Source organism: Talpa europaea, assembly GCF_964194135.1.
Source record: "Talpa europaea genome assembly, chromosome: X".
NCBI classification, from domain to species: domain Eukaryota; kingdom Metazoa; phylum Chordata; class Mammalia; order Eulipotyphla; family Talpidae; genus Talpa; species Talpa europaea.
This window is the reverse complement of record NC_140081.1, coordinates 52,727,752-52,745,157: the sequence shown is the minus strand read 5'-3', so window position 1 is coordinate 52,745,157 and position 17,406 is coordinate 52,727,752. Positions and strand designations below refer to the sequence as shown.

Here is a 17,406-nt window from a genome sequence, read left to right as displayed (position 1 = left end):
CACCCATAAACAGTACACCACCATAGTCCATTGTGCTCCTTTCTCACTTTTTTGCCTCTCTCTTCCCCTCCCAGGCTGAATATCTCAGTTCTGTTGTTTGCTTTCAAGCACTAGAGTTTTGAGTTTGGCTTTATCTGACCCTTTGTCTGGTTTCTTTATATACTACATATAAGTGATAGAATCTGTTTTTGTCTTTTACCTTACGACATATTTCACTTAGCTCATTCCTTCCAATTCCATCCATGTTGTCACAAATGTTATGATTTACCTTTATTGATACCTGAATAGTATTCCTTTATAGTATTCCTTCTCGATCCATTCATCTGTTTGAGGGCATTAAGGTTATTTCCATAGTTTAACTATTGTAAATAATGCAGCAATGATCATAGAAATGCAGATTTTCCTTCGAATTTGTGTATTTGTGTTCTTCAAGTATATACCTAAGAATAAAATCGCTGGGTCGTGTGGTAGATACATTTTTAATCCTTTTTTAAAAGATTTATTTATTTATTTATTTATTTATTTATTTATTTATTTATTTATTTATTTATTTATACAACCACTGGGTACAGTCAGAAGTGCGGAAGGGTGAGAGAATTCGCTAGAGCGGGGAACAGAACAGGCAGACTGATGAAATACACTGCTGAGGGGAGCAGCGGGCGCGGTAGGAGAGGTCTATGGCACCATGTGGGACCCTCGCTGGTGCTGGGGATCGAACCGGTGCTGTACAGGCTGAGGGCAGCTTTGCAGCCCTGTGCTCAACTGCTGCGCCACCAGGGGAGGCCCTACATTTTTAATCTTTTGACAAACCTCCATACTATTTTCAATAGGGACTGGAGCAGTCCACCAACAGCATACAAGCATTTATTTATCTCCATATCCTCACTAGCACTTGCTTTTGGTCTTACTAATATGGGTCATTCTCACAGGAGTGAGGTATTACCTCACTCATTTGCATTTCTCTGTTGATGAGTGACTTTTTTCATGTGCCTTTTGGCCATTTATATATATTCTTTTGAAAACTGCCTATTTAGCTCTTCTGCCCTTTTTTTTTTTTTTTTTGATTGGGTTATATCTTGTTCTTTATGTTGACTTATTTGAATTCCTTGTATTTCTTTGATATCAACACCTTATTAGATGGATGGGGTGTGAATATTTTTTCACCATTCAGTTGGTTGTCTTTTTGCCTTAGTTGTGGTTTCTTTTGCTGTGCAAAAGTTTTTTAGTTTCATGTACTCCCAATTGTTTGACTTTTTTTGTTTTACTTGCTGTTGGAGACATAGCTGCAAAGACATCATTGAAGCTTATGTTGTTTATTGTTTTCCCTACATTTTCTTTTATGTATTTTATGGTTTGAAATCTTTTATCCATTTTGAGTTGATATTCATGTGTGGTGTTAGATGTTGATCGGGCTTGATTCTTTTGCATGTAGTTGTTCAGTTTTACCAACACTATTTATTTAGAGGCTTTTCTTGCTCCAATGTATGTTCTTGCCTCCTTACATTAACAATCCATATAGGTGTTGGTTCATTTCTGGGCACTCAATTCTATTCCATTGGTCTGTGTTTCTATTTTTGTTCCAGTATCATGTTTATTTATTATTGTTTTATAGTATAGTTTGAAGTCTGGAACTATAATAGGATGATTCTTCCTCTGTTTTGTTAGGATTGCTTTGACTATCAGGGTCCATTGTAGTTCCATATGAATTTCAGTAATATATGTTCTGTTTCTTAAAGAATGCCATTACATTTGATTGGGATTTCATTGAATTTGTATAATGTTTTGGGGTGGATGGTCATTTTGACTATGTTTATTCTTCTAATATATGCGCAGGAAATATCTTCACATTTCTTATGTCTTCTTTTACAATTTCTTACAGTTTTCTATATAGAGGTTCTTCACCTCCTTTGTTAAGTTTGTTCCTAGGTATTTACTTTTTGTTTGGTGTGATTGTAAATGAGATAGTTTTCTTAATTTCTTCTAGCTATTTTTCTTATATCGGAAGGTAACTGATTTTCGTGCACTGATTTTGTATCTTCCGCTTTGATGAAGTGGCTTATTGTTTCAATTTGTTTTTCAATGGATTCTTTAAGGTTCACTCTATATATTATCATGTCATCAGCAAATAATGATAATATTACTTCATCTTACCCAATTTGGATTCCTTTTATGTCCTTCCTTGCTTAGATGCTCTAGCTTGGACTTCTGATACTGTGATGAATAATAATGATGAGAGTGGGCATCCTTGTCTTGTACCTAATTTAGTGGAAACGTTTTCAGTTTTTTACCATTGAGGACAATGTTATCTGTGGGTTATGTTAAGTTCCATTTACCCCCAGTTTTTTGAGGGTTTTCATTAAAAATGGAAATTCAATCTTCTCAGATGCTTTCTCAGCATCTGTTGATATTATTGTATGTTTTATTTTTCTTTTTGCTGATGTGATTAGTCATGTTGATTGATTTTTGGATGTTGAACCACCCTTATGTTCGTGGTATAAATCCCATTTGGTTATGATACGTAAATCTTTTGATGCATTGTTGGATTCAGTTTGCTAACATTGTATTGATGATTTTTGTGTCTATGTTCATTAGGGAAATTGATCTGTAGCTCAAGGAGATTGATCTGTACTTTTTTGGTGTTATCTTTGTTTCATTTTGGTATTAGAGTAATATTGACCTTATAAAATGTGTTTGGGAATATTCCTTCTTTCTCACATTTTTGGAGGTGTTTGAGCAGGATAGGGATTAGTTCATCTTTGAAAATTTGTTAGAAATTGCTTGTGAAACCATCTGGTCTTAGGCTTTCATTTTTTGAGAGTTTTAATTAGTGTTTCAATTTCCTTGCTAGTGATTGGTTTGTTCAGGTTTTCTATTTCTTCCCTATTCAGTCCCAAATGGTTTTGTAATTCTTAGAATTTGTCTATATCTTACAGGTTATTGAACTTACCTGGTACATAGATGTTCATAGTTCTCAGTTATTCTCTGAATTTCTGTAATGTCTGTTGAAACTTCTTCATTTTTGATTCTATTAATATGAGTTTTCTGTCATTTTGCTTAGTGAGCTTACCTAGAAGTTTCTCTATTTTATTTATTCTTTGAAAGAAGCAGCTTTTGGTTTTTGTAATATTTTGGACTATCTTTTTGGTTACTATTTTGTTATTTCTCCAGTTTTAATTCCTTTCTTCTACTGTCTTTTGGTTTTGTTTGTTCTTTTTATATTTCTTGTGGTAGGAGATGAGGTTATTTATTTGAAGTCTTTCATGTTTCTTCATATGGTCCTGTATTGCTATAATAGTTGGCTCATAGGTTTTCTAAGGTTGTGTCCTCATAGTAATTTATCTTGAGGTATTATTTGGTTTCTTCTTTGATTTCCTCATTAACCCAGATGTCTTTTAGTATTCTGTCATTCAGTCTCCATGTATTGCAGGTTTTCCCTGCTTTCTTTTATAGCTAGTTAAATTCTAGTTTGATGCTGTTATTGTCAGAAACGATGCTTGGTATGATTTCGATTTTCATGTATTTGTCCATTCTTGCCTGTTGACCCAATGTATGGTTAGTTCTAGACAGTGTCTCCTGTGCAATTGAAAAGAATATTTGTTCAGCTTTTGGGGAGACCTGTAGACATCTATTATGCCCATGTTGTCTAATTCTTGTTTTTATGGTATTATGTCCCTATTTATTTTCTGTCTCATTGATCTGTCCTTTGGTGAGAGTGAAGTGTTGAAGTTTCCCACCACAAATATGTTTTTCCAGTGTTTGTTTTCAGAATTTGTAGTACTTGCCTGATATGTTTTTATGCTCCTTTAGTGAGAATACATTGATGAGTGTTATGTCTTCATGGGTTCTTTTGTTCCCTGAATCATTATATAGTGTCCATCTCTGTCTCATTGACTTTTTTTAACTGGAAATATATTTTGTTTGATATAAGTATGACTGTCCCTGCCATCATTTGGGTCCCATTTGCCTGATGGATTGTTTTCCAAACCTTTTTTTTTCCGAATCTGTGTCTATCTTGGAGCTCAGGTCCATTTTCTCGAGACAGCAGAAGGTTGGATCCTGTTTCCTAATCCCACCAGATAGTTGGTGTCTTTTAATGTCTAGTTAAGTCTATTTATATTTTGAGTAATTACCGATATATTAAATTCTGTTGCTGCCATTTTGTTCTTATTTTTTTGTGGTTTAAACTATTTCCTTTTTCAGTTCTTTGTGTATGTTCCTTTCTTCAGTTGAGATGAGAACTCCTTTAAATATTTGTGGGAAGGGTTATTCTAGAATTTGCAAATTTGTTTAGTTTCTCTTTGTCTGAGAAGACCTTTTTTCCTCCCTCATATCGGAATATTCTTGTCCATTTTTATTTGTAAGTATTGTCATTCCATTGTCTCTTTTCCTGTAGTGTTTCTGCAGGGTACTTCAATGTTATCCTGATCAGTTTACCTTTATAGATTATTTGCTTCTTCCCCCTTGCCAGCTTAAATAGTCTCTCTTTGTCTTCAACTCTATTTTATGTATTGGTGAAGGTCTCGGTTTTTTGTTTTTGTTTTTTAGGAATCCTGGGGTTCTTTATCTTCCGGCATTTGTACATTTGGTTTCTTCTCCACATCCAGGAAGTTTTACCCTATTATTCATTAAAATATTTTCTATTTTCTCTCTCTTCCCCCTCTTGTACACCCATTATTCTTATGTTGACATTCCTCATTATCCTTTTGAATAATTCTTAGAGTGTTTGTTCATTTTTTTTTTTTTTTTACTTTATCTCTTTCCTTTTCTACCTGGATTCTTTGCTCATTCACATCTTTACATGTACTGGCTTGTTCTTTCATTTGGTCTATTCTGCTTCTATAACTTTCTCTGGAATTTTTCGTCTTCTCTATTGCTTTTGTTTTTAATCCTGAATCTCCATTATTTTCTTATTTAGAGCTTCAATTTCTGTCATCTCTTCTTTGATTTTATTTCTCAATACATTCACCTTTCTGAATTTTCTTCCATTTCTGAGTTTCTTTAGCATGGCAATTTTTTCAAAGATTTATTTATTTATGCATATAAGAGCTGGGGCACAGGCCAAAGATGCTGGGGGTGAGAGTATTTACCAGAGACAGAGTGTGGAACAGAACTGGCAGACTGACTGAAAAAAACTGCTGAGGGGCGCAGCAGGTGTGACAGGAGAGGTCTGCTTCGCCATGTGGGTTTCTCTCTGGCAGGCTGGCGATGGAACTTACGCTGCAGAAGCTGCAGATTGCTTCATAGTGTGGTACTTAACACGTTGTGCCACCAGGGAGGTCCAGCATGACAATTTTTAATTCTATTTTTGATGGAAAGAATGGATCTTCCATATTTTTGCAATTAGATTTTAGAGATTTGTTCTCATTCCATGGTGTGGTATTCATTCCTATGGACACATATTACACTTTATGTTGTATTTTTCTGTCTCTTTATTTTTGCTTTTTTGGCTTCACTGCTTTAGGGCAGGGCGTCTTTCAGAATGGAAGAATCTTTGTACTCCCATGCAGGAATGGGATTGGCCTTACCAGGCCACACACTTCTGCTGCTACCTTGGGGCATTTGGTCTTCCACACTGGTTAGTCTCCCTTTCCCATGCAGGATCATGGGGGCTGATGAGCACCTGCAATTGCCTTGGGCCATTGGGGATTATGGCTTGGAGATTGTTGGCTTTCCCTCCTCTATTGTGCATGATCAGTGTTAGTGGTGGCCTTACTTGGGCAGCTGTACCTCTGCTGTTTTTTGGGGGGTTGTCAGGTCTTCTGGGCTGAGTAAGTACATGCCCACCAATGTAGGTTCCGGGGTGGTGGTGGCGTTATTGGTGCTGTTGTGCCACCACTCCTGTCTTGGTGCTTCCATTGCATCTTTTTAAATAGTGTTTTATTAAAAGTATTGAACTGAGTATATACTTCATAATTTCTTTTCTAGTTTACTGCCATTGGGCACTTAGGCTGGTTCCATGAGATGGCTTTTGTAGAAAGTGCTATAAACAGGGCCTCCCCTGGTGGCACAACGGCTGAGCACTGGGCTGCAAAGCTGCCCGCAGCATCTGCAGCGCCGGTTCGATCCCTGGCCACCGGTGAGAGTCCCACATGGCACGCAGACCACTCCTGCCATGCCCGCTGCTCCCCTCAGCAGTGTATTTCGTCACTCTGCCTGTTCTGTTCCCCTATCTGGCTCTGGTGAATTCTCTCACCCTCCCACGCTTCTGACTGTACCCAGCGCTTGTATGAATAAATAAATAAATCTTAAAAAAAATAAAGTGCTATAAACATAGCAATGCATAAATATTTCTGTTACAGAGTTTTCATATCTTTTGTGGTGGTATATTTGGATCATATGATATTTCCATTTTTATTTTTTATTATTTTTTAAAAATTTACTTATTTATTTATACAAGCACTGGGTACAGTCAGAAGCGTGGGAGGGTGAGAGAATTCACCAGAGCCAGACTGGGGAACAGAACAGGCAGACTGATGAAATACACTGCTGAGGGGAGCAATGAGCGTGGCAGGAGAGGTTTGTCACTCCATGTGGGACCCTCGCTGGTGGCCGGAGATTGAACCGGAGCTGCAGAGGTTACGGGGCAGCTTCGCAGCCCAGCACTCTACCACTGAGCTACCAGGGGAGGCCCCATTTTTATTTTTTTAAGGTATCTGCATACTGTTTTCCATAAAGGTTATACCAGATTGCATTTCCACCAACAGTGGATCAATATTACTTTTTATCCACATCCTCACTAACATTTGTTGATTTCATTCTTTTTAATGTATGCCATATTCACAGGGGTGAGGTGATAGTTCATTGTGGTTTCCATTTTTATACCTGCTATAATGAGCGTTGGTACATTTTTTTTAATTTGCCATCTGGTTACTTTCATTTCATTGTAGCCATCTGGATGTCTTCATTAGAAAAGTGTCTATTTAGGTATTTTGCCCATTTTTGAATGGGCTTGGCTTTTTTGTTGAGTTTCATGAATACTTTATATATTTTGGATACAACCCCTTGTGAGATGTGTGTTGTACATATATCTTCTCTCAATCCATAGGCTGCCATTTTATTTTTGTGAATAGTTTTCTCATTTGGTACAAAAGCTTTTTTAGCTTGATGTAGTCCCTTTTGTTTATTTCTGCTTTCATTTCCATTGTCATTGGGGTTGCATCCCCATATAAATCTCTGTATTTGCTGTCCATTGGTATATCACCTATGTTTTCTTTTGACTGTTTTGTGTTTTCAGGTTTTATATCCAATCCATTTTGAATTTATTTTTGTGTTTGGAGTTAAGTAACAATGTTTCATTTTCAAAGATATGGCTGTTCAAGTTTCACATTGTTTTGTTTACTGTTGCTGTGTAATATAGTTTGAAATCAGGGAGTATGATACTTCCATTCTTCTTTTCTCTCAGCATTGCTTTGGCTATTCAGGGCCTTTTGTTTGCAATACACATTTTTAAGACTTTGTTATATTTGCTTGGAAAAAAAACTCATTGGCATTTTGGTAACTATTGTATTGAACCTGTAAATTGCTTTAAGAAATGTGGCCATTTTAGGGCCTCCCCTGGTGGCGCAGCAGTTGAAAGCTAGGCTGTGAAGCTGCCTGCAGCCACTGCAGCACCGATTCAATCCCTGGGAGCTGGCAAGGGTCCCACATGACGTGCAGACCTCTCCTGTCTCACGCACTGCCCCCCTCAGCAGTGTATTTCATCATTCTGCCTGTTCTGTTCCCCGCTCTGGCTCTGGTGAATTCTCTTACCCTTCCGCACTTCTGACTGTACCTAGTGCTTGTATAAATAAATAAAATTAAAAAAATAAATAAATAAATAAATAAAATAAATCTTTAAAAGAAAAAAAAAGAAATGTGGCCATTTTAACTGTTTATTCTTGCAGTCCACGAACATGAGAATTTTTTTCTGCTTTTTTTGTATGCCCTCCTTTGTTAATTACTCCAGGGTCTTTCTTGCTTTTTAGTGTGATTGTAACCGGTATATATTTTTTTAAATAATAAATTTTATTTTTATATTCCCCATATAATTGCAACCCCCCCGATTCTGACCATAGTCCCTCCCCTCCCACCCCTCACCCCCCAAAAAGTGTCTCTGGTTCATAGTTTTTTGTTGATTTTGATTTTCACTTTCTTATAGTTATTCATTTTCCTGGTCCCTTATTTAAGTTTTCTAGATTCCTGCTATGAGTGAGACCATCCGGTATTATTCTTTTTCTTTCCGGCTTATTTCGCTGACCATGATCCCTTCCAGCGCCATCCATGTTGCTGCAAATAGCATGTGTTTATCTTTTTTGAATGCTGAGTAATATTCCATGGTATATATGTACCACATCTTCTTGATCCAGTCATCTATTTTTGGGCATGTGGGCTGTTTCCAAAGCTTAGCTATTGTAAATAGTGCTGCTATAAACATAGGGGTGCAGGTGTTCTTTGGAATTGATGTTTCTGTGTCCTTTGGGTAAATACCTAGGAGTGTAATTGCTGGATCATATGGAAGCTCTATGTTTAGTAGGTCCAGAAATCTCCACACAGCTCTCCATAGTGGTTGGACCGTAACAGGTATATTTTAAAATTTCTCTTCCAATTATTCATTGTATGCATATAGAATTATAGCTGACTTTTGTGTATTGATTTTTGAATCCTGCCACATTATTGTATACATTTATTATTTTTAGTAATTTTTTTTAGAGTCTCTTAAATTCAATCTATATAATCATGTTATCTTTGAATAGTGATAGCTTCACTTTTCTAATTTGGATTCCTTAGTGTCATTTTCTTGCTTCATTACTTTGGCTAGGACTTCTAATACTATATTGAACAGTAGTGATAAAAGTGAAAATCCTTGATTTCTTAACTGATCTTAAGAAATGACTTCAATCTTTCATTTTTGACTATGATGTTTGTCTTATATGGCCTTTATTATGTTGAAATAAATTCCAGTTATTCCCATTTCATAGAGAGTTCTCATCATAAATAAGTTTTTTGTCATATTTTGTTGAATTTTTTTTGTGTCTTGAAATGATTATGTGATTTTTCATCTTCAGTTTTATCTTATAATGACATTGACCTCCACATGTTGCAACAATATTTTATCTCTGAAATGAAACCTACTTGATCATAATGAATGATTGTCATAATGTATTGCTGATTTGATTTACTAAGATTTTGTTGAGGATTTTTGCATCTGATAATCAGATATATGTCGGCCCATAGTTTTTTTGTATTGTCTTTGTGTGGTTTTGAGATCAGGATATAGTTCATCTCATCAAATGCTTTAGGGAGCTTTCCACCCACTTCAATTTTCTAGAAGAGTTTGAGTAGCCTGGGTAGTAGGTCCTCTTTCAATGTTTTGTCGATTTCTTGTCTAGGGCTTTTGTTTGTTCTTAATGAGAATTGATTAGTATTTCAGTTTTTGCACTTGTGATTTGTCTGTTTGAGCTGTCTATTTCATCTGGTTGTCTTAGATTTTGTATGAGTCTAAAAATTAGTCCACTTCTTGTAGATTGTCCCATTTGTGTAAAAACTTTCAAGTAGTTTTCTTATGATCCTTTGCATTTCTGCATCATCTGTTGTAATTTCACTTCTTTTATTTCTGTTTTTTTTTTTTAATTAGGGTTTACTCTCTTCTTAGTGAGCTTATTTATGTAAGGGTTTTTCAATTTTGGTTATCTTTTCAAAGAAAGAACTCTTGGTTTCAGTGATCTTTTGAACTCTTTTTTTCTATTTCATTTATTTCCACTCTTTATTATTTCTGTTCTTCTAGTATTATTTTGTTTAGTTTGTTATTCTTTTACTTGTTTCATCTTTGCAATTTTAGATTGTTATTTGAGATTTTACTTATTTACTGATTTTGGCCTATATTGTTTTAAAGCATGCCATAGAATCTTGCAGATTGTCCGTTCATTTTCATTAGTTTCCTGATAGTTTTTAGTATTTCATTTGATTTCTCCATTGCTCCAAGAGTTATTCAAAAGCAATTTGTTTAATCTCTACTTATATTGTTTTATTCCAAATTCTTTTTTTTAGCTAATTTCTAGCTATACCATTGTGATCAGAGACAATCAATACTTGATAAATTTTTTTTTATATATTTTGAGATAAGTTGTGTGTGATCTATCCTTGAGAAAGTTCTGTGTACACTTGAGAAAAATGTGTATTCATGTCTTTTGGAATAGAAGACTCTTTAAATGTCTATTAATCTAATCCAGTACTTTATTTAACACCTTTATTTCCTTGTTTACTTTATGCTTGGGTGATCTATTCCCTTGTATAAGTTTTCTATTGACTTCCCCAAGTATTACATTTTTATCAGTATATTGCTTTACATCTTTTAATTGTTTTTTATAACTAGATTCCCCTTTGTTAGGTACATAAATGTTAATGACAGTTTCATAATTGTGATGAATTCTTTCCTTGCTCATTGTATAGTGCCCATATTTTTTGACTGAATGTCTGTACTTTATCAGCTATGAGAGTAGCAGTTCTTACTTTTTCCTCTGTGTTAATGGCTTGAAGGATCTTGCTCTAGCATTTCACTTAATCTGTGTTTGTCTTTAGGTCTTAAATGAGTCTCTTCTATGCAGCATAGATGGCTCATACTTTTTAACTCAGTTTTTCATTCTGTGCCTTTTAAGTGTGGAGCTCAGACATTGTATATTTATTTTGATTGTTGATACATGAGGCATCTGTTCCGTATCTATCTTTTCTTTTCTTTATTGTTTTATCTTTCATTGTTCTTTTTCCATTTGTTTCTCTCTGCTTTTTCATTTGGATGACTTTCCCTAGTGATTCAGTTTCTTTACTTCTTCTATATGTCTCTATTCTAGATTTTTATTTTGTGGTTACTATGAAGTTTATATGTTTATTTATTTTTAAAGTTTTATTTATTTATGCATACAAGAGCTAGAGTACAGGCCAGAGATGCGGGGGGTGAGGGGGGCTTCACCAGAGACAGAGCGGGGAACAGAACAGGCAGACTGACCAAAGTACACTGCTGAGGGGAGCAGCGGGCGAGTCAGAAGAGGTCTGCTGCACCATGTGGGTTGCTCCCTGGCCGGCCGGGGGTCGAACTGGTGCTGCAGAGGCTGCAGATTGCTTCATAGTGCGGTGCTTAACCACTTGCACCACCAGTAAGACCCACCATGAAGTTTTTATCAAACTTTCTATGTTTAAGAAAGTCCTTTATGAACTAAGATCGATTCACTGTTATTTAGCTATAGAACTTAGACCTTTTGTCCCTCTCCTTTCATGTTTTGCTGTTTTATATTATTCATGTTTATACTTCTGATTTTGCATTCCTTTTTTTTTTCCACTGTACTCAAGGTTTTGTATTTCATTTTTCTTTTCTCATAGAACTCCTTTCAACATTTCTTGTAGGGCAGGTCTGGTAGTATTAAGCTCCATTTCCTTCTGCGTGTTTGGGAAAACCTTTATTCCACCTTCATATTTGAATGATCATTTTGCAGGATAGAGTACTCTGGATTTGCAGTTTTTGCATTTTAATTTTTTGAATAGACCGTGCCACTCATTTTTAGCCTGTAGAGTAACTGCTGAAAAATATGAAGAGAGTCTGTTCAAGATCCTTTTGTAGGTTACATGCTTTTTTCTCTACCAGCCATTAATATTTTTCCTGTATCTTTTACTTTTAGTAATTTAACAGTGATGTGTGTGGAGTAGGTTGTTTTGTAGTTAGAAAATTTTGGTGTTCTTTTTGCTTCCTGGACATATATACTTGTTTCTTGCCTTAAGTTCTGAAGTTCTCAACTATTAGTTCTTTGAATAGGGTCTTAATCCCTTCTCTCACTCTTTTCTCCTTCTGGAATACCCAATATCCATATGTTTCCTCTTCTAGTAGTCTGATACATCTCATTGTTTCTTCATTTTTCCTACATTTTATGTCTCTTCTGCCACTTCTATCATTTGTATCTTCAATTTCTGAAATTCCTCTGCCAGCTTATTATATTTAATATATTTTCCATATTTGTCCTCATTTCATTCAGCATGTGGTGTGTATGAATGTGTGTGTGTGTGCGCGTGCACTTACATCCTCAGTCTCTTTATTGAAAAAAAACTTCTTGATCCTGGATCTCCTTTCTAAAATCCTGCACCTGTCTTTATGTGCTTGGCTGTCCTTCCTGTACCTCATTTGGCATCTTACAAATACTTTTTCCAAAATATTTGTTAGGTCATCTATTTCTGTATTCTTTATATAAGTTTATATATGTCTCTGTACTGTTAATTTCTTGCTTCCTAGAAATATGTATTGCCTTATTTGCTGTTTTGCATTTGGGGCACCAGGGGTTTAGTTTTGTTTGTTTCTCTTCTTGGTTTATCTTGTTGGGGAAAGAAGAGGAAGCTGGGATCCAACTACTCAGTCTCAATTCTGTGTAGGAGTGAGCAATGCTCTAGACAGATATGTCAACTCTTGCTTCTTGTTTTCTCTCTCCAGAGTGAGCTCTGTTCAGATCTCCAGGACTCCTTACTTCCTACCTCACCTCATTGTATCTCGCCTCTGTAGCATGGGGCTCATTTCACCAAGGTGGAGTCATTGGGCAAGGGGCAGCAGGCTTGATCTGTAGCCACAAGAGGCCGGATATAGGCTGTCTTCCACTGCTGGGCAGGTGCACCAGATGCTGTCTGTGGGACTTAGGGTGCCCAGCAATGAATGCTACTGGGCAAGGTACCTGGACTGTGAGGAGCAGTGGATGTCTCACTAGGATCTTTCTCCAGAGAGTAGGGAGGGGTCTTTCCCGCCCACTCAACCCTGACGCCAGACTCTCCACCAAGCAGTGCTGAGGTTTCCTTTGTTAAGGTCTTTCTGCTGGGAAGAGGGCGGAGCCTACCTCTCCCTTGCTTACTGCCAGTGAACTCCTAGCTACTGAATCTGTAATCCATGTATGTGTATGCCTGTTGCACCACCCCCTCTCCAAAAGTACCACTGGAAAGATTCATTATGCTAGGTAGGACCATCTGTGGCAGGCCCTTAGCTTATAGTGCACAATTTAATATTCCTTACCCTAGCCACAATCACCTTGCTTCTTCCCTTTCTAGTCCTACAGCAAGCCACCCACATCAGTACAAAACCTCGTTGGAAAAGTCCTCAGTCTCTGTCAATTAACCTCTGTCTGAAACTTCCTTTGAACAAATTTTATTCTGGTTTTATTTTCCTTTTAGTTGTGTTTAGGGGAGATAATAATCCAAACTGTTCTATTCTGCCATGATTTGGATCTACAGTTTTTAATATGTTAATAGGATTGTGAGCCTTCACCACAATCAATTTCAGAACATTGTCATCACCCTGAAAAGAAATCTTATTCCTTTTCTCTCTCAATCCCCAATCCTTTAAAAGCCCTACCCTAAGCTCTGAGAAGCCTTGTTTTATATTTATAGAATATAAACCTTGTTTTATATTTATAGTTTTGTCTGTTCTGCACATTTCATATAATTGAATAATTATACAATTTATAGCCTTTTGTGACTGACTTCTTTTCACTTCGCATAATGTTTTCAAGATTCGTCCATGGTGAAGTTTGAATCAGTGATTCATTCTTTTTTGTTGCTGAATAATATTTGATTGTGTGACTATATCACAATTTCTTTATTCTTTTATTGGTCAATGGACATTTGGATTGTTATCAATTTTTGGCTTATGCACAATGCTGTTGGTGTTTATTTACACTTTTTTTGTGTGAATGTTGCATTTCTCTTGGCTATACCTGAGAGTAGAATTGCTGAATCATGTGTCATCTGTTTATCATTTTGAGGAACTGCCAAACTGTTTTCTAAATTGTATCATTTTATTCACCCTAGTAGTATATGAAGATGAAATTAATACTTTCATACTTTGAAAAAATTGTTTTCCATTTTTGAGAAAAGTAACATGGCTATTTAACTGTTTCTTTGCAGTTTAAGATTTGTTAGTGGAAGTAGAGATGGAACAGCAAGAGTTTGGCAGTATCAACAACAAGAATGGAAGAGTATAGTGCTAGATATGGCTACTAAAATGACTGGGTAAGATTGGATGTTAGATATTTCAGTGATTCTTATAAGGTATAGTATCGCTTACATTATTAAATTATATTTAATATTGAACATAAAATATATTTTTACATTAGCCAATAGAAATTTGCATTTGTGTTTAGTCACTAAATAAATTGCCTTTTGCTGTTTATTGACAGAATGGATGATAGGAACATTGCTGATTCATTCAAAATTCTGGTTTCCTGTGACACACTAATCTTATGTGGTCTACTAAAATCTTAGTTTTCTATAGGTTATCTTTTATGTCTGTCTATATTACTTTCAACTTTGAATATTGGCCCTATTAAACATCAGCATATGTTAACTGTTTATTATTTATTGATGATACCTTTTTAAATTTTTTTTAAAGAGTTCTTTATTTTTATGCAAGCACTGGGGTACAGGTCAGTGGCACGGGAGTGTGAGAGGATTCACCAGAGACAGAGTGGGGAACAGAATAGGCAGACTGACTGAAATATGTTGCTGAGGGGAGCAGCGGGCTAGACAGGAGAGGTCTGCCTCACCATGTGGGAATCTCTGTGGCTGGCCGGGAATTGAACCCGTGCTGCAGAGGCTGTGTATAGGCACTGCACCACCAGATAATGTTACGTATTGTTAACATTCCTCCTGAACATTATAAACACATTTAATGAAGCATTTTGTTTCATTATCTTCACTGTCGATTGGGAGATAGTTACTTTTTTTTTAAATTGATTTGCCCTTAGTTTACAATACTATTATATAATTACTTTTTAAGAACGCTACAGTTTCTTAGGGTATGGCGGTGAAATTATTTTCCCATTGATGGCAATCTAGAATTTAATTTGTAGTCCTAGTGAGTTTTAATGATGCCATATTCAACTAAATCAAAAGTTACTGAATTTCTTACTGCTCTTTTACAAGACCTATTAGTTTAAAAATTTTTACACTTAAGTGAATATGGTATCCATTATGTTTTTTTCATATTTGCTTGTAGCTGTCACAACCATGCAGTTTATTTATCAAGGTATTGCAAGACATTTTTTTGTCTTTTTTGTTTGTTTGTTTGTTCTGAATAACTGATTACAAAATTTTGGTAATTTTTATGTTCTTTTCTCCCTGAAATAAATATATGCAGATAATTTTAATAATTTATTTCATGGATACTGAAAAGTATAGATTAGGATTTTTAAAATCTAAAATGTTACATGTTTCTGGAGAGATTTTTGCCATAAATTACTATTTCTATATACCTTTGTTAAAAATTTACAATGCATGAATACTGCAAATTGTTTTGTTTAGGAGTAATTTGCCATCTGCAGAAGACAAGGTCACTAAACTTAAGGTGACTATGGTTGCCTGGGATCGCTATGACACCACGGTTATTACTGCAGTAAACAATTTCCTCTTGAAAGTATGGAATTCTGTTTCAGGGCAACTTCTTCATACTTTATCTGTAAGTATTATTTTTTCAGGAAATTAAATTCTGGTTTATTTTCTATGTCTTACTATCCCTCAGAGAAGTAATTATTCAAGGTACTCCTGCTAAAATAGTTCCACATTAAGAATGATTGCAGCAACATGGATGGCGCTGGAAGGGATCATGCTCAGCGAAATAAGCCAGAAAGAAAAAGAAAAATACCGGATGGTCTCACTCATAGCAGGAATCTAGAAAACTTAAATAAGGGACCAGGAAAATGAGTCACTATAAGAAAGTGAAAATCAAAATCAACAAAAAACTATGAACCAGAGACACTGTATGGGGGTTGGGGGGCGGGGAGGGGAGGGATTGAGGTCAAAATAAGGGGGTTGCAATTGTATGGGGAATATAAAAATAAAATTTATTAAAAAAATAAAACCTAATTATTAAAATGAAAAAAATAAAAAAAAAAGAATGATACATGGTATAGTTGCTAAAAACTGGCACCTGAACTTTTCAAGTTGTATTCTAGGTCTGATATTTATTCATATATTCAATTATTGCATGTATATTATATATATATATATATATATATATATAGAGAGAGAGAGAGAGAGAGAGAGAGAGCGAGCATGAGTTGGGATTTTTTTATTATTGACATAGGGTTAGTGCTAACTATTTTGACAAGGTATCCTGCATATTCTACCTTCTGAGATTAGTTTATGCAATAAGTAGGAAAAGAAAACAAGTAGAAGAAAAAGATGCATTTTCCTCTTTGTATAAAAATTATATCTGTCAGTAAAATGCTGCAATATAATTATATAATCAAAATAACAGCATTTCAATATGTAATATAAAAGTTATTAGTAAAGTATTTTGCTTTTTTTTCAGATTGGTGTGTATTTTATACTTACAGAGCATCTCAATTTGGACAAGTCACATTTCAAATGCTTAATAGCTATATGTAGCTAGCAGCTATATAGTATTACATATAACAGATCTGTATCTCTATACATCACATTTCAAAGTCTGTTTTGTAACATCGATTTTAATTATTTGTATAAAGATATTTTAGGGCCTCCCCAGTGGCACAGCGGTTGAGCGCTGGGTTGCGAAGCTGCCCGTAGCTTCTGCAGCGCTGGTTTGATCCCCGGCCACCGGTGAGGGTCCCACATGGCGCGCAGACCTCTCCTGCCACCGTCTGCCTGTTCTGCTGCCTGCTCTGTCTCTGGTGAATTCTCTCACCCTCCTGCGCTTCCGACTGTACCCAGTGCTTGTATAAATAAATAAATAAATCTTTAAAAAAATTTAAAAAAAATGAAGCTATCTTAGTACCTTAGCATTCTCTTTAGTAGTATTCTTCCCTTTTGTTTACTCATGGGTACTCTGTTTTCAGTGAATTTTACTGAGAAATTTTAGAACAGACTATTTTCAGTGTTTGTAACAGTCTTAGTTTTCATACAGAACTTATATTTTTTTTGTGTTAACAATTTGTATATCAGGATCTTAGTAGGGTATACAGTTCTTCCATTCAGCAAATATTTATTCACCATTTACTGTGTGCCAGTCACTGAGTTAGGTATTATTTCTGTCTTAAAGAGTCCCTGTCCTCCTGGAGTTTACGTCCTATTAAGAGAAAAAAAAATAATGGAATAAATGTTAAGAAGTAAAAGTGAAAATTAAAATTTAAGTTTCTAACCGGGCGGCTAAACCTGGTCTGCGAGGACCTGAGAAAGCTTCCTTAGTAAATGAAGTTTGGGTTAAGAGTTGAAGGCCTGCAAGTCTTTGTCTTATTACCTTACCTTGTTTTATTGTCATAAAGTATTTATCACTACCATGTATTTTCTTTTTAAAAAAAATGTCCTTTTTATTTTTTTCTAGTTGATGTTCCATTGGTTTATAATAGTAAATAACTTTCCGGAGAATAATATACACTTCTGTAAATGCATTTCCCATACCATGCCCAGATCCAAAGTTCTAGTACCATT

At 35.5% G+C, this 17,406-nt stretch overlaps 1 protein-coding gene across 1 annotated transcript in view; it reads left to right on the top strand.

The window, feature by feature from the left end:
• The window catches only part of BRWD3 (bromodomain and WD repeat domain containing 3), a gene marked incomplete at both ends in the record, with an annotated part of 168,940 nt that overhangs the window by 83,642 nt on the left and 67,892 nt on the right, over positions 1-17,406 (top strand). Inside the window, 2 exons of the mRNA XM_084259146.1 lie at positions 13,906-14,010; positions 15,301-15,454. Coding sequence (XP_084115272.1) covers positions 13,906-14,010; positions 15,301-15,454 — 259 coding nt within the window. The remainder of the gene's footprint in view (positions 1-13,905; positions 14,011-15,300; positions 15,455-17,406) is intronic.